General features: G+C 42.5%; 2 protein-coding genes across 7 annotated transcripts in view; one reads left to right on the forward strand and one right to left on the reverse strand.

Annotated features, from left to right (window-relative positions):
• The window catches only part of fabp2 (fatty acid binding protein 2, intestinal), a 154088-nt gene that overhangs the window by 69840 nt on the left and 66626 nt on the right, over nucleotides 1-17622 (reverse strand). The window lies entirely within an intron of this gene.
• acsl1a (acyl-CoA synthetase long chain family member 1a) lies at nucleotides 206-17530 on the forward strand. Of its 6 annotated transcripts, none has more exons than XM_076147727.1 (23): nucleotides 245-290; nucleotides 6642-6679; nucleotides 7694-7750; nucleotides 7932-8144; nucleotides 11599-11713; nucleotides 11824-11888; nucleotides 11971-12072; nucleotides 12217-12316; nucleotides 12434-12609; nucleotides 12747-12779; nucleotides 12916-12967; nucleotides 13062-13135; nucleotides 13659-13736; nucleotides 14548-14682; nucleotides 14826-14960; nucleotides 15053-15148; nucleotides 15236-15308; nucleotides 15426-15514; nucleotides 15639-15755; nucleotides 15880-16023; nucleotides 16379-16480; nucleotides 16569-16640; nucleotides 16760-17530. In XM_076147727.1, the coding sequence occupies exons 4-23, from the start codon at nucleotides 7950-7952 to the stop codon at nucleotides 16898-16900; spliced, it is 2094 nt and encodes a 697-aa protein (XP_076003842.1). In that variant the 5' UTR covers nucleotides 245-290; nucleotides 6642-6679; nucleotides 7694-7750; nucleotides 7932-7949; the 3' UTR covers nucleotides 16901-17530. The 6 variants fall into 6 exon arrangements, with proteins under 6 accessions (XP_076003841.1, XP_076003842.1, XP_076003843.1 ...); XM_076147729.1 differs by lacking the exon at nucleotides 245-290 and adding an exon at nucleotides 5081-5468; XM_076147728.1 differs by lacking the exon at nucleotides 7694-7750 and having other exon boundaries at nucleotides 258-290.

Genomic DNA, 17622 nt, shown 5'->3' on the forward strand with positions numbered 1-17622 from the left:
AACGTATTTTACAGATTTTGTCCCTAGTGATGGTTTTTAAACAAGTCAGACAGAGCAGTTTAAGTGTCTGTTTATGTTCTACAAAGCGTTGTATGTAAACTATACTGTATGCGCAAACTAGTGTTACGGTTATACAATATAAACCAATCACGACAAGCTTCTCAACATTTTAGGCGAAGCATGATGCAAGGCCATCTCTGATTGGCTGATCGCTCCATCAGCTGAACCGCTTGTTGCCTGCAGCTTCTCTCCGTAGAATCCGGCGAAGTCCCCCGATCTGCTGCTTACAGGTTTGTGGAAAAACATGTCACACCTCTCAGTTTAACTCAACTCTTAGCTGCACGTTGTTTACGGTGACGTCACAGCGTCAAAGCTTCGTTAGAAACAGGGAAACGGGGTGCGCTGACATCACTAAACAAAGCTCCGTTCGCGTCCACTGTCCGCTGTGTGCGTGTTGTGTTTTTGTATTTCCACATGGAATCGTCGTTGTTGTTTGCTGGCCTCGGCGTGTTAGAAATAATAAAGACAGAAGAAAGTGCTTATTTAGACGCTGTTTGGTTTTTAAACACGCTGTGTTTACTCATCACCGCTTTATACGACTCATTTGAAAAGCTCCAGAGACGCTATTGTTTGTTAATAAGATCGGGTTGTACGGAGGTAGGGGAGAGAATCAATGCGAGCTTTGTGTAATGTACGTCATAGTGGGCTATCATTTAACGGTGTGTGTGTGTGTGTGAGAGAGAGAGAGAGAGAGGGGGGGGGGGGGGGGGGGGAGGAGGGGGGGGGGGGGGATACCTGAGAACCCCTGGAGCCAAGTTAGTCCTCAAACACACAAACATAAATTTAGTAGCATTGTATCAGTTACACTGTTACACCTGACCTTTGCCCCTGCAGAGACTGTATACAACAAGTCTCCGTGTTTTACTTGACTGTCTCTGCTGTGTGATCTGAACTATTCAGTTGGCACACAGACACCAAGACATTCCTGGAGAGACAGTGTCTGAGAATGAGGGGAAGCTGTGATTTCCTCTGCCGAGCAGTGAAAAGAGATTATGAGTCAGAAACCTCTGAGGGTCAAAGCCTGCGTGTGTTACTTTTTCCGTAGGCGTGCACGTTCTGCGTATTGGTTGGCAGCGGATGTGAATGAGTGCGTGAATTACTGCTGAGTAGTGTTTGTGTTGTGGGGGCTGGATGGAGATACAGAGGTGTGCATGGTAACGCAGGAGGAGTATGTGAAATCTGTGTTAAGTCATTTCTTTTGATTTGCTAACTTTGGAATGTTTTGATCCTGTTCAGTCTTGCAAAAAATGTACACTAACAGCAGGTTGCCACACCGGAGAAAAGGTTTCATCAGAGGAAACGCCATAAAAGGAGGAAGATGGGCACTTTGTGGGTTGTGTGGACCGCAGGGTGCCACTAAGGATTTGCACCGTTGAGCATCCAGCTGTCTGGCTGTTTACCAAGGCTGCAGGTTCAATTTACACACCATGTCTCACGTACCCGCGGCTCAGACTCGACCCCTCTCAAGCAGGTATTTCAGCTCCAAACAAGGTGCTGAGAGGAGAGTGTTAGCCGCTGTTCAACTGATGTCACCAACTGACAAATTCACTGAAGAAATACTTTGATTGTACTATATTGATTTTCTCGAGCAGAAGCTGGCTATTCACTGGTTATGATCGCATTATACAAACAATCTCCTTCTGTTCAAATGAATCAATCGGAATCACATGGGCACAGACAAGTCAAGTGTGTGTGGCTCAACACACCAGCTTGAAATTGCAATGTTTCCAGGAGCATTAATAGGAAAAACGAGGGCTGTTTTACCAAAAGGACTTCTTGGAAAATATCACCCCAGCAGATGCATGATGTCATCTGGCTTCTTGATTCGGGACATTGTATCCTCTTGATCTCATTCAGGCAACCATGTAAGAGTGTGTTGTGCTTCTCACTGTGGCACTTTAAAGTCATTGTTGTTTGGAATGTAGTCCTGTTAAGCCAATCATGATCCAGAAGGCAGCAGCTGTTGATGAACACTGATTGACTGAGGAGCCGGATTTGGAACCACTGCAATGCCAAACATTCACTATTCTCCAAAGTGGGGATTTACTCTTGTTCTATTTTATATCTTGAGTGTCAGAACTGTTCTTCGACTGTTTTACTTAATCATGCTGCATCACACCGATATGCTGCATACACCAGCTTTAGAGGGCTGAGTGCACGATAGGAGATTAATATCTTTAATGTGTTCTAAACCAACATGGGCTGGTCTTCCATTTGTCGTACATACATCATAATCCTTCAAGCATTTCTGACTTTTCATGGAATTTCATTGAAATTGTTAGTTCTGCTGAACTAGTGAATCAATGAATCTACAAGCAGTGGGTCAGTCGGCGCCCTCGGCTAGATTACATTTGATGCCCTCCCCAAAATTGTGATGTGATGTTGTTTACATTACATTACGATCATTTGGCAGACGCTTTTATCCAAAGCATTGCAATAGACTACCACCCTTCGCAGAGGGGACAGCAATTAAAGGTTCGGTGCCTTGCTCAGGGGCACCTCGGCAGGGACTGGAACCGGCGATCTTTCGGTTCCAAAGCAAAAGCTCTACCCACTGAGCTACTGCCTCCGCTTGTTTTTTGAAGAATATCTGATAAAGGTTCATCTGCACCAGTCGGATCGCTTCCCTTTACATGTCACTGACTTGACCCCATGCTCAGGCTGTTCCCTTCAATGGACACCCATGGCAGGTTTAAAGACAAAAGCATTGATCAATGAATCTTAAATATGATTTTATTATGATTGCTCCAAGCAGGACTGGAAACTGAGATTTTTCCGGCTCGATTTCCAGTGCAATAGCCTGGTGATCTGCAGGTGAAGTGACAGTCTGATCTGGCCAGTGCAGGGGGCACATGGCCTAATGATGTATTTGTAGCTACTGATGGATGTGTGAACAACCTTTGCTCCATTTAGTAAATCCCATCCTGCAGCCCCCTCCCTCACACATTTCTGTTATGTCACTGTGTGTGTGTGTGTGTGTGTGTGTGTGTGTGTGTGTGTGTGTGTGTCATTTCACCAGGAGTCAGGGCCTATAATAGATAAACGGGTTGTGCAGACGGCTGAATGAGGTGAAAGGTGTTACTGACATCACTACCGTCAATCAGTCGCCACAGCTTCCATCCGGATGGAACCTGATGTTCTGAATTTGAATTTTGAGATGGAGTTCACTCGAATTTTCTATGTCCAATTGCAAAATCATTCAGCTCTTGGAGTTAAATTTCAGTTTGATATAATTCAGATACAATGTTAATAACCAATCACTTGAAATGAACAAATAGAAACTCAAGTTCACCTGCTCATTTCTCACTTCATTTCTGTCAGTATTGTGCCTTTTTTTTTTTTTTTTTTTTTACAATTTTAGCCTTCAGTAAATTACATTACATTACATTACGAGCATTTAGCAGACGCTTTTATCCAAAGCGACTAACATTACATTACCACCCATTACAGAGGGGGGAGCAGTTAGGGGTTCGGTGCCTTGCTCAGGGGCACCTCGGCAGGGACTGGAATCGGCGACCCTCTGGTTCCCAAGCGGAAGCCCTACCGACTGATCTACTGCCGCCCTTGCAGTTAAATCTATGTAAATGCTTTTTGCTGTGAATCATATTGACCTCTCATTCTATTTCGATCGCCTCCCCTCAGGGCAGTGCTGTTTGTAAAGCCCTATCAAACAGATATTGGCAGTTGACCAATCCGCGATAGATTCAACGCAAAGAGCCAATAAATTCACTGCCTGACTTGTCAATCTCTATGCATTTCTGTAGCTGGAGTAGTGGAGTTAAACGTTTATGATTGTGTGGCATATTGCTTTTCTCTAGCAAAGGAACTATGTGAACATAGTACATGTTTTGTTTCCGTGTCACTTGGTCTTGTTTTGTCTTATTATATCTTATCTGTTCTCACTTGACGGATATTTCTCCTTTTGTGCAAGATTCATTGAGCTCCTCTGAATCATCTCTCAAACTTTTATCAGAATCTTCTTGAACTTTGCATGTCAAGTATCCTCTTGCTGGTTCATGACTTTATTCTTCTATTGTCTCTCTTCCTCTATTTGTTAGCTGCCTTTGTAGATCCCTCTGGCACCCCACCTACATCTCTTATTGCACACCTGGCTCACCTTGCACACCTTTGAATTGCCTCTCCTGAGGTTTAAACCATTTTGTTTATTTGGTGGAGTTGCTCCCTGTCTCCTTGCAGAGCTTGGGGTGGAGCAGGAATCTGTTTTGGCCTGTGAACGCCTTTTGAAACCTTGTTTGCTCTATTCAGCTATACAGTATATATATGTGAATCAGCTTGTCTATGTTTTGTTTTTTTTCCTTTCCTGCATTATACTAATAGGATTCCATTTTTCATAGAATATGCATGATGGCTTGTTGGTTTTATCAGCGTAGGAAGGATGCATCTCGAATGACATTTCCTTTCTTGGACAGCAAAATGTCACACTTTTGTCTTGGTTTTGTATAAATATGGCCATATAGCTGTAAATTCAGGCTCTACAACTGTAACCTTAACCTAGAAAATACATCAACTTTTTGGCAGCAGAAATGCTCTCTAAGATTCTCCCAAGAGGAAACTGTGCCACTTGAGGAAATACACGCAGAGAATTTCTTTACATCAATTATTAGACAGATTATTGTTTAAATGCAGGCGAAAATAATCACATAATCCAACAATGCCTATTTGATCTAAAATATGGTTTTATCATACTATATATGAAACTAAATTGTCTGTTGATAAATGTGTAAATAAACACACTCAATGTGTAGAGGTGAGTAAGTTCTATGCATGAAAGTGTTCATCAAGCAGCCCAGACAAAACTGTGTTAAGCTCTTCTGCAGGGTGATGCACATGGAGTGTGTTTAAGGCTCCATGTGTAAATCCTCCAGTGATAAGGTTGTAATAATAAGCTTAAGTGAATCTGATCTGACACTCGGCACTCACAAGCTGACTATAATCTCACACACACACACACACACACACACACACACACACACACACACGTCTACTTAACTCAAAGAGCTGCTCAAAGAATTGCCTGCATGTCAGCTGCAAGTAGTGTCTCATATCTCTCTGTGCACCATTCCTTGGCACAAAGAGAAACTTTGGTACTTGTGACTAATTAAAGCAGCTGACCTGAGTAACCTCTTTGTTTCGTTTTGAGGAAACTTTGGCTCAAAGTGAGTCTCCTATTCAGCTGCAAGCTGAAGCAAGATGAACTTGCTCCCCTCTCTACTCTTCCTTCCTCTTTGTGGGGGTGTGTGGTGCTGGTTGACTGCCGCTGCCATTGGCCTATCATCCACCCAGGCCAAGTATGGAGCCTGGAGGGGAGGAGTGTGAGTGTGTGTATGTGTGTGTATGTGGGGCTACCTTTTACCTCCAAGGAGTCACAGCCAACTATGACACCATTGGTATGTTTGTGCTGTTCACCGGCTCACACAAATATACGCAGACACACTCACACATGGGTGCAACTAACCATCGTTTTCATGATTGATTAACCTACCAAATATCTGCAAATTAAAGAAAAATACAGTTATGTCTTAAAATTGCAGCTGAAAAATATCTGAGGTTGTCTTGATATATTACATTACATTACGATCATTTGGCAGACGCTTTTATCGAAGGCGACTTACATTACATTACATTACCACACTTCGCAGAGGGGGGAGCAATTGAGGGTTCGGTGCCTTGCTCAGGGGCACCTCGGCAGGGACTCGAACCGACAACCCTCCGGTTCCCAAGCGGAAGCTCTACCCACTCGACTACTACCTCCCCATATAAATCTTTTTATTTGCTTATTTGTTGGCCTTATAGGAAATAGGAAGCATTACAGTTAAAGGACCCACCTTTATGAAAGTTGTTTTGGCTGCCTAATTCAGTCTCAGGATGCAATGAAAACCTCCCTATCTCTTCTACGTTTAATATCTGTATTTTACCAGATACCTTAAGTGTAAAATATGCAAAAGTGTGTGTGTGTTAGGTGTTGGGTGTATTTCTGTCTAAATGTTGCCCGCAGCGTTATCATGTTAACCATCTGGGCCCGTGAATTTTCTCAAGCGGTTTGTCTATGTTGACTCAGTGTAGTCAGTTTAAGCACCGCCCACGTATGCCCGCAGTGTAAATATTAGTACAAAAAGAGGAATTAGTAAACACACTATCTATCTATCATGTACAGTAGTATAGACAATCTGCCCTGTGACTCACGTCCTTCAGCACGTTTTCATCCTGAAACACAAATGTTGGGAGACTTGAATCAACGCTGGAAATGTTTGAGTAAGCCAGGTCAACATTTTGTATCAAACCTGTTCCTCCTGCTTTACTTTGATCTTATGTGTTTAAAGAAAACAGCTGCTTGAATTGTGGAGTAATGTGTGGCTCTCAATGTCAGGGCCTCCTCTCTCTCTCTCTCCCTCTCTCTCTCTCCCTCTCTCTGTGTGTGTGTGTGTGTGTGACTGTTTGAAGGGGGCGTTTCCCTGCTATTCATAGTTGTGACAACCTCAGAGATCTATTAGAGGTCAGTGAAAGTCTTTTCTAACTACCACCGCTGAAAGCCTCACAGATACTCTTATTCTCTGCATTAGGATAGAATCCCTGCCTCTCCTTCACACTGTGTGGCACTGTGAGTATGTACACAATGCTTCAAATACCTCAACTCTTCATTTATTGCTTCTTTTACACATCAGCCGACTTGCACTGTCACTTTGAGCAAGGTAGTCATTCTCGGGCTCACATGTTTGCTCATGGTTGGAGCGTTCGTAGAAAGAAGACAAATAGAAGCTAATTGAATTGATTGAGGGTGTGTTTTCAGGTGAGTACATTCACCAATATACAACTCTTAGTGTTCTAATTGAGAAACTAAAGTAGAATGAAAGAAAGTAATTGTCCTGTTTGTCCCTGAGGTCAAATCAGTTGAACTCCTTTGCGTTGATAGAACGCTAGTGATTTACAATGGAATGGTAGTTCATATTTGGATAAAAATCCAAAAAAATCAGTTAGAAATGTTACTTGCAGTATTAGTACAGTGAGAGGTTAATTGAACTTGCATTTCTCATTAAAATATAATTTCAAGTCACAACAGTTAGTTTGCTCTTTGGTGTCATTTAACCAAAGTGTAAAAATCTATAGGAGAGGTGACATATATACGTATGTATACATCACTTAAAGGAAGTTTCCTCTGAGCCTATTTCTTCAGTGTCTGAGGCAGGAAACTTCACTTCCCCTAAAAACAGAGATGCAGCATCTGTGGTTTGTTTCCTTATCCTTAGGCTTTTAAACTGAAATTATTTAGGTTTGGTGTTACAGTGATGCATTTCCGTCCTGTTTCTTAAGAGGGCCAACTGCAGACTGAGGGAACACAACTCCCTTTATCTTCAAAATTTATGGAAAGGTTGAAACAAAAACACAAAATGTTAAAATGATAAAAGTAAATTAGCTATGTAGGCTGATTGAGTGGTCACTCGAAGATGTGATCAATACAATTGTCACTCCCAAATGGTAATTCTCTAAAAAGACATAAGATATAAGATATTTGATATATTGTCTTTTATTGTAAATGATTCACTGTTTTGTTCACCATATACCATAATGCAATACTGACCTGCAATGTGCTGTACACCTCAATCCAGGTGTTCAGGTACCCACAACACTGCATGTTTTCCATGTCCCTGCTCCAACCACACCCGATTATCAGGTGATGATTGAACAGTTAAGATCTGAGAGGTGTTTCTTCTTCATTCTTCTTCTTCTTCTTCTTCTTCAACAAGTCAATGAAGTGCTTCCCAAGCAACAGAAAACACACATCACAGAAGAGAAAATGTTTAGTTTCAGAGGCAAAAATTACATTTATTTATTTATTTATTTATTTTCCTCAGCGACAGAACTGAACAGCCATGCAGGCTCGGGACGTCCTGAGACAGCTGCAGGTTCCGGAGCTGGACGTCGTTCGGCATTATGTCCAGAATTTTCCCACCAATGCCCTCATAGGCGTGGGTGCTTTTGCCGCCCTCACTACCTACTGGTTGAAGTCCCGGCCAAAAGCTCTCAAACCACCATGTGACCTGAACCTCCAGTCAGTGGAAATAGAGGTAAGAGATCAGTTTTGTTATATCACTTCTAACTACTTAACTAGTTAATGTTGAATATGCTGCATTATATCCTGAGTAAGAGAAAGTAAAACAAAACTTTGCAAATAATTCCATCACCACCGACTGAGAAAACTGTTTCCTAATATTACTTTAAAAATGACTGATACTAATAAACCGACTGCAACCCTTGGTTCTGTCTTTGTCCAAGCCAAGGTTAAAACTGATCTTTCCAGTCAAAACATTATAAAGTTTTTCATTGGACAGAAAGGCAGCAGCACAAGGACAATCGCCTGCTTACAAAGTAGAACACAGTTCAAAAAACAGGCCGTGCTGTCAAAACGAAGACAGGGGAAATGGACATGAGGCGTACATAATGTGAGGCGATAGCAAGATCAAGTTTCTTTGGTGTTGGGTGCTGAACTTTTAATCCAGACTTTGTAGATTAGGGTGGTGCAGGTTGTGTTATGTCTGTTAAGGGTGCTGAGAAATCCGTTTACTGTAATGTGGGCGACACCACAATGCAAACGGCAACATGCAAACAAGAGATGGAGAAGGGGGGTGGGGGTGTTGGGGGTGCACAGTGGCTCATTCAGGAAGAAGAATGTGAATGTGTGGCAAATTCATCCCGCCTGATGTTAGACAAACCTCCTCCTTTTCCTCCTCCTCCCCTTCCTCCTCCTCCTCCTCCTCCTCATGTATTTAACTCTAACAAACTGACATCCTCCTGCCAAAACGTGATAGTCTGTGCTGCTCCTGGTGTGGACAGTGTTACAGTAGCATAGTTATTATTATTACAGTTACGTCTTCATTTTTTTAAAGCTGTATTCGGCTTGAGACCTTTTTGTGAGACACAGTAACTCAGAATTGCCGTGATGCAAAGAGAGAAAATCTGTTTTCCCTCCCGACCGAAGCCCCTCAAACCGGCATGCGACCTGAACATGCAGTCAGTGTTGTTGCAGGTAAGTGATCGCTGCTCATATCATTCGCCGGCTGGGTTCACTCTACATTCCAACTCCCAATTACTTGATATTGAATGTATTGTACTCTTTCCTGAGTCCTTTCCTTTGTCCTTCTATTCAGTGAAGAATGAAAGAGTAATCAGCTGCTGGGGATCGGGTATTGTTTGTGTTATGGCTCTAAAAGGATAGTTTATTTCTTAAACGTAAAGGGTATAGATGTTGGATTGTTCTTTACGTGAGGATGGCTTACAAAAGGATGAAGCAGCGTTGAAACAGGTAAGATTGATGTGTTAAAAATGTGATTATAGTATTATTGACAAAGCAGACATTTCTTCTCCAGCACTGTGTGTTCCTGTCTTCCTGACTTCGCTTGTGTCTGTAATTAACTTGGCAACCTTTTGAACACGGTACTGTGAAATTAGACACTTACTCACGCAAATATCTCATTCTGTTAGTTCTTCTTTTCATGTTGTGTCAAACCTGTTATTACCTTACTGTCGTACCTGCATGCATGCTTAGACATGACTGGGCTGGTAACACCCCCACCCCCACCCCTTTTGGTGTGTATTTCTACTTTCTATCCAGCCCCTAAGTGCAAAAAACGATAAACTATGACAAAGTTGTAGTCACAGGAATTCCTAAAACAGGCTTAACATGAAAATACATTCACATAGCGATACTGTAACCAAAGTGCGTAGCTAGGTTCTTAACAAAACTCCAGCTGGAGCACGTCAGCTGTCTACACTTTGGAGTGAACGCTGTACTGTCACGGCAGATAAAAACGTCCCAAATGAGGTCTGTTTCATTTTGTTTTCACAAGTACGTTTCACTATAAAAGAAACACACCGTCTGATTCTTTGAGCAGCCCTAAATCCTGAAAGCGTTCCAAACAACATAGCATACCAGAGTCTTTTCATTCCATTACTCCTGTCATTCAAACTCCCCCTCCCGAAACATGATTCCAGAGTTTTTCCAGGAGCTTTTCTCGTGTTTTAACCCCTTTGAGCCCACACTGCATGGATCTGTATATGATCCACACAGCAACAAACATACTTTATCAACGAGCAGAGACTGCATGGGTCATAGAAATGATCATTCAGTGTGATGGGGGTTGAGCCAACGGGTAAAACGCAATAACTGCCATGCCGTAATTGCTCATCCCACACTCCACAGCAAACGGAAGCAAACAGACCCAGAAAGGATGGGGGGGTTTAAACAAACAATGTAGCTCATTCAGTGAGAATGCCAATGGGACCCAGTCCAAGATCTTCATCACAACTGATGATAGACAGTCTTCCTCTGTGTTTAACCAACCAACTGTGTGTCCCTCACATAAACCGTTTTATTTTTGTTCAAATTTTTTTTTTTGGAGGGGGGTTTACGTGACAATTTGAGATCAGGCGCTGCCACTGTAATTCAAGGCTGTCACGGTGTGGCAACTGTGATAATTATGACCGTGAGCAAGGACAAAGACAATTCTCTCTTTATGTGTCCAGTAAAAAGAAAATGACTCAAATGTGCAACGGGAATTTTCAATAATCCTTGAAATGGTTCAATTCCGGGCAAAGGAGACGCAACATTTCCCCCCCTCCAAACATCTTCAGGTTCATTACTCATGATGAAACATTTCATATTGCCAAATGAAACCTTGAGTTTGTATGGAGGAATGAAATGACTCACACACAGCAAATTCTTCCATGGCTGCCCCCTTTTTATTCCACTACCGAGTATGACACAAGATGAAACTAGAGCACAAGTGAATGGTAAATAACAAACCTAAATGCGAAGACTCCAATGATCTGAGTGGTCTAGCACACTTATATAAGACAACAAGATATGGTTGAGATGAGTTATGTAACCTTTAATTCAATTCTAAATGGTAATCCTGATTTTGGATTCCGAATTCTGCAAGACAGTAATGTGACGCCAAAAAGGATGGATGTAAGTGTAGATGTTTGAAGTTGCTGTGATCCAGGCACCACGCTTTGCTGAATGGGAAGAGTTCCTGTTCTGGGGTGATCTAACTGGTGATCAAAAGCAGTGACTGCACTTAACCTTCCATCCATGCAAATCCATGCAAATGTCTCCCAAAATACAAAACAGTACACAAAAAACAGTCCCTTGTGCCTCTGTGTATTTGCTTTGCACAATGCAGTTATTATGAGTCTGAGGTGACATATACACAGGATACTTCCTGGTATTCCTGTGTATATGTCACCTCAGACTCATAATGTGTGTAGGCTTTGTTATCAAAAGCAAAATGATTTCCATCTCTTAGGAACATGAACAGAAGACAGGTGTGTGTGTGTGTGTGTGTGTGTGTGTGAAATTTGCATAGAACAAGAATTGGCTGTTATTGCAAACAATCTAGTCGTGCTTGGGGGAAAAAAACAAGTCATGGCCAATTGGTCAGTACTGAACAGAGAGATTGATAAGTCCTCTACAAACTTCAATTAAGTTGGAAACTTAAACAAAATGTCTCTTTTGTCTTGTAGGGAGGAGAAGGCGTGAGAAGGTCTGTACTGATCGACAGCGAGGAGCTCTTAACGTACTACTACAGTGATGCTCTGACAATGTATGAGGTGTTCATGCGAGGGCTCAGAGTATCAAGTGAGTTCTTTTGTCAGATGTGTTGGTCAAGTATGATTTGATCAAAAGGATTTAGACAAGTCATCCATGGGGTGCAGATAAATAGTGAGCTTGATTTCTCTCCCTCATAGACGACGGGCCCTGTCTCGGATCGAGGAAAGCCGACCAGCCGTACGAGTGGCAGTCTTACAAACAGGTGAGGCCACAATGTGTAGATGAATATCGTATGAGCATCAATTCAATCAAAAACCAAACTTTGTTCTATCAATTTCTTGCAGGTGGTGGACAGAGCTGAGAGCCTCGGCTCTGCCCTCCTCCACAAAGGACATTGTCACACAGGTGACAAGTTTATCGGCATCTTTTCCCAGAACAGACCAGAGGTGACATAAACACACACACATACATTAATGTGTTTTATATTTTTTCTAAAACTTCTCCTTTAATTTTCCTGTAATTCTCCTACTAATCCTTCTGTCAGTATTGTTGATCTGTATTTTGATACAGGCGTGTTTCTTCTATTGCAGTGGACCATTTCAGAGCTGGCTTGTCACACGTACTCCCTGGTGGTCGTCCCGCTGTATGACACACTGGGCACAGAGGCCATCGGCTACGTCATTGAAAACGGTACAGCAGCAGCAACAGAGGGCACCTTTAACCCTTACTGTACCCGTTACTGTTACTGTAAGACCTGCAGTGATGCAAAAACAAGTGGTGGTTTACTTTGGGCCTTTGCTTCCCCAGCCAGCATCTCAACAGTGATCTGCGATGTTCCTGAAAAGGCTCAGCTCATTCTGCAGTGTATCGATGGTAAGACACGCAGTGTAAAGAGGATCGCCCTCATGGAGGCCTTTGATGACGAGCTGGTGACCCGCGGACAGCAGAGTGGTGTTGAGATTCTGAGCTTGAAGGAGTTCGAGGTATTTCAATTTTTTTTTTGTTGCTTTTCCTAGTTTATCGTTTCATTCAGTCATGTGCAAGATGTTCCTAAATGGGAAATCAGGCGCTGTGTGTCATGGCTGCACTCTGAATCCTCTGTGTGTTTTGTTTGTTGCAGGCATTTGGCAAAGACCACCACCAGGAACCAGTGGTGCGTAGAAACTAACGATAAAATGAAGAAATTAACCTTAACTTAAGTTCTTAATTGACACAGTTGATAGTTCCAATTTTCATGCATGAAAAATGTAAGTTTTACGCTCATTAATATAGACGTGGTGTGTTTACAGCCGCCTAAACCAGAGGATCTTGCACTCGTCTGCTTCACATCTGGAACCACAGGTGATTGCTCGACTCATTATAAAGCATGACTTTAACCATTTGGCAATATGTTTTTATTATTTCTTTATTCATTTATGTATAATTTTCCTTTCAGGAAACCCCAAAGGTGCAATGCTCACTCACGGAAATGTTATCGCCAACACAGCAGCTTTCCTTAGAGTAACAGAGGTAAAACAAAATACAAAAACAGTATTTGAATTTTTTGAGTTTGTTGACAAAATGTGTCACCACTTCTGATCATTTATCTAAGATTGAGTGGTTCTGCCTCTCCAGTGTGGGAAACAGTTCCTCTCTGGTCTATCATAACCTTCATGGCTTTTAGCAACTGAACTTTTGCTTCTTACCTCTTCATCTCTACCTTAATGTTCCGTGTCGAATGTTTTGAGTATTAAACATATTGGCGGAGCTGTAATAAACGAGTCAGGTGTTACACCTCTTTAACTTTTCTTTAAATTTCCTTTCTTTCCTTTTCATCCTTTCTGTCTTTCCTCTCGCCTCTCTTCCTCCCTTCCTGTCCCCTGTGTGTGTGTGTGTGTGTGTGTGTGTGTGGGTTCAGCGCATACTGAAGCCCAGCAGTAATGAGGTGCTCATCTCCTTCCTCCCTCTGGCTCACATGTTTGAAAGGGTAGTTGAGGTACGCCGTGCTCGCTCAACCTGTATAAGTGCATGTGTTTTTGTGTGTCTTCCACAGATACACTGCATGCTGAACGTCCATGATATTCATATATCATATCTCCCTCTAGCACACATGTTAGAGAGGGTTGTACAGGTATGTGTTGTGTTTGAATTGTTTGAATTTAGCAAAGTGATTGCCAAGTGAATGAATGAATTTTTGCACATTTAACCTTAAATGTACTTGAGAAACAAGAGAGCTTCAGTCTGACTATTGAGTGTTGCTGGATGCTGCAGTGGAGGGAGTGCATGTGTTCGATTTACTTTGACCTTAAAGGTATTCTGTGGAAACCTCCGATTGACTGTCCAGATACAGCTGTTTTAATCCACCAGTAACACAAGAGTAACATAATATCAAAACCAAACACAACACAAGCTTCAAGACTTCAAAGTTGAATTTCAGTTCCCCTGGATTTTGTGCAATTTATGAGATCACTGGCTGTTTTATTTTTTGCAAGATGGAGCTGTCTGGAGTTATATTTGCTGCTAACATATACGTTAAGTAAAACACATTATGTTTGCTGTTACAAAACTGTTCGTTTGCAAGAACACCCACAGGATGCCTTTAACACCTGACAACTTAAAATAAGGAAAAGGCTTTGTGTTGTTATGACATTTTTGTTGATGCTGCCTTGCATGTGCTTGTCAACTCTCAACGCTACAAGCAGGCGACACAATTTTCTAAGATACTCTTTTGTGTTTGTGATTGTTCTTAACCAAGGAACCAATGAATTTCAGGTAGGTGAGGCAACCAAACTCCACAGCAAGACAGTAGTGGCTTGTGCATATGGCAACAATGTTGGATGTTTAATTTGAAAAAGCTCGGATCGACAGTGCCCCCCTATGGCCGAAGCGTTGCTTAATTTGACTAGCAGCAGGGGATTTACTCTGCTCTCCTTTCTCCTCAGGGTGTCATCCTCATCCACGGGGGCCGCATTGGTTTCTTCCAAGGGGACATTCGTCTTTTGATGGATGATTTAAAAACACTGCAGCCAACAGTTTTTCCTGTGGTCCCGCGTCTCCTCAACCGCATGTTTGATAGGGTCAGACTCCATTAAGATATTGATGAATTGTGTTCTGATTGTTTACTCTTAAGGTTCAAGCCCATTTCATAAATCTCTTGTCTACTGCTGGCACTCCGTTTGTAAACTGAGCTTCTGAAATGATCGATCTGAATTCTCCACAGGTATTTAGTCAAGCCAATACTCCTCTGAAGCGATGGCTGCTGGATTTTGCTTTCAGAAGGAAGGAGGCAGAGCTTCGTAGCGGTGTGGTCAGACAGGACAGCATGTGGGACAAACTCATCTTCAGAAAAATACAGGTGAACTACTGAAGCACTGTGTTACATGTGACAGACAGCAAAGTCAATGTTCCAGTTTGACAGTTTTGAGTCTTTCGTGTCACACTGTGCAGGCAAGCCTGGGTGGTCGTGTGAGGCTCATGATCACTGGAGCAGCACCGGTGTCCCCGACCGTCCTCACCTTCCTACGGGCGGCTCTAGGCTGTCAGGTCAGTATGGCCCTCTGCACCTCCAGTGTTTGAGGTTTGTCCTCACTGTCTGTAACAGTAACGTCTCTATCATGTCCCTCACTCCAGTTTTATGAAGGATATGGTCAGACTGAATGCACTGCTGGATGCTCCATGTCAATGCCAGGAGACTGGACAGCAGGTAATCCAACGTCCAGGAACCGCTACAATTGTGCATTCTGATGCCTAATGGCTGCTGTGTGAAATCCTCACAATTCTGAATCGGTGAAACTGAAATGTGACTCCTGTTTATATTCAGGTCACGTTGGACCCCCACTGCCCTGCAACTTACTGAAATTTGTGGATGTAGCTGAAATGAATTACCTGGCAGCTAATGGAGAGGGAGAGGTGAGGAGTGAGGCATACATGGGACTGTCAGAAGGGTCTGTGTAGCTTCTGTTCAGACCTGTTCAGACCTGTTTCATTGTGAAATTCGAGTTCCTCCAACTGATGACATAATCTCTCATTCTAGGTGTGTGTTAAAGGACCAAACGTTTTCCAGGGTTACCTGAATGACCCTGAGAAAACAGCTGAGGCAATCGACAAGGACGGATGGCTCCACACTGGTGACATTGGGAAATGGCTTCCTGTGAGTGACTGTTCAGGATCTGGAGCTAATTCATGTTGGAAATGTTTTTACTCTTCAAATTTTTGAACGACATTGTGAAGATGTGGATTAGGAATTTGTCTTTTTCGTGTGTCTGTTATTGCAGAATGGAACTCTGAAGCTCATTGATAGAAAGAAGCACATTTTCAAGCTGGCTCAAGGAGAATACATTGCCCCCGAGAAAATAGAAACTGTTTACATCCAGAGTGACCCAGTGGCGCAGATATTCGTCCATGGTGACAGCTTACAGGTAATTAGTTTCATGTGAATGTTATGGAGCAGTAATTAAGGCTTGTAATTAATGCTTCCTTAGACTGCTATAGTAAAAGCACAAGTGCATTATGTAGTATGCAAGGGCTGATCGTTAAGTTCCGAGTCTTACTATAGAACTGTTCTGCAGGATAGTACTGATGTTAAAATGCCTTACATGGCACACCTTAAACATGCTGCTGCACAGCTTAGCAAGTAAACTCAAGCACGTTTTTTTTACAGCCATTACATGTTTAACTTACAATAATTGAGCTCAAAAGTATCTCAGACTCAGAACTTGTCGATCAGAGAACTTTCAGAGTGGTACTGATTTGACCCACATTGTCTTTTGTCAGGCTTGCTTGGTGGCCATCGTGGTTCCTGATCCTGACATTGTACCGGGCTGGGCAAAGAAGAGAGGCTTTGAAGGATCGTACTCTGAACTCTGTAGTAACATGGTGAGATTCATCCCCATTAGCAAACCAGACCACAGCCCCACTTACTGACCGTGAACCGACTTAACCAAGGCCTTTCTGAATGTTTTAGAATGTAAAGAATGCCATTCTGCAGGATATCCTGAGATTGGGAAAGGAAGCTGGACTCAAGTCTTTTGAGCAGGTGATTATAGCCATGTCTGCCTTCACATTCTGCTTCAGGTGGAGCAACCCCCTCCCATTCTTTATCCCTCAATTATTCTTTCCACTCTTAGCACTTTGCTCCATCTTTGTCTCCTGCAGGTGAGGGAAATTGAACTACATCCAGAGATGTTTTCTATCCAGAACGGCCTGCTGACACCCACGCTGAAGGCCAAGAGGACAGAGCTTCGTAACCACTTCAGAGAGCAGATTGCTGCACTCTATGCCAAAGTTAAGGTGTGAGCTGGGGACAACCATTTAAAAGAGAAGAGTAAAGTCAAACACCTACACTGCCAATCAGCCTGATGCCCCACAGCCACGATCAGAAACTTTCACTCATAACCCCTCTGTGGATATTAATGTACCAGGCTATTTAATGTTTCGATTTTCTATTGAAGTTTAATGTTATTATGGGACCTGTAAATAGCTAAGAGAGTCTACACGTACGAAAAGTATCAATGCCGATACTGTGTGCTGTTCATTTCATGCTGCATATGTTTCTTCGCACTGTCGGCTATCAGATCGCTGCTTAACCTGTTTTTGTGTATAATTGATATACACACAATTGTAGGACTGTTGCCTTTTAATATTGAATGTAGAGAACTATTTATACATGCAGCTCCTCCTTTTAGGTGGCATTCACTTGGAGTGAACTGAGCTGCAGGCATAGCTGCTCCTGTGATGCACAACACACAGTAAATATTGAGATTAAAAATGTTATCACAGCTTTGAAGTGTTCACTGATAGTGACAGATAGACAAATCAAGTTTATTTTCTTCCTAGATTTCTATTTAATGGCCGAGAATAAGGGCAACTTGTACTTTTTTGTGCTGGAGTTGGTGTCTTTATCCTTTAGTCATACCAAATAAAAACTTCCATCCAAAACTCTCTGCTTTTTTGTTGATCGATGTTCTCAATCCTGGGGAACAGGAGACCCACATCACTGCAAGTTTTCCCTCTCTCCT

This window comes from Genypterus blacodes, unplaced genomic scaffold (genome assembly GCF_046128005.1).
Source record: "Genypterus blacodes isolate CSIRO-AG114 ecotype Tasmania unplaced genomic scaffold, CSIRO-AGI_Gbla_v1 ptg000039l_1, whole genome shotgun sequence".
Lineage (NCBI taxonomy): Eukaryota > Metazoa > Chordata > Actinopteri > Ophidiiformes > Ophidiidae > Genypterus > Genypterus blacodes.

What these genes read in the sequence shown, in the direction of transcription:
- acsl1a (XM_076147726.1), top strand. Translation starts at nt 7,950, where the DNA reads ATGCAGGCTCGGGACGTCCTGAGACAGCTGCAGGTTCCGGAGCTGGAC. An exon ending in AGTGGCAGTCTTACAAACAG is followed by an intron (nt 11,889 to 11,970) that starts GTGAGGCCACAA and finishes AATTTCTTGCAG; the next exon opens with GTGGTGGACAGAGCTGAGAG. An exon ending in TGAGCTTGAAGGAGTTCGAG is followed by an intron (nt 12,610 to 12,746) that starts GTATTTCAATTT and finishes TGTTTGTTGCAG; the next exon opens with GCATTTGGCAAAGACCACCA.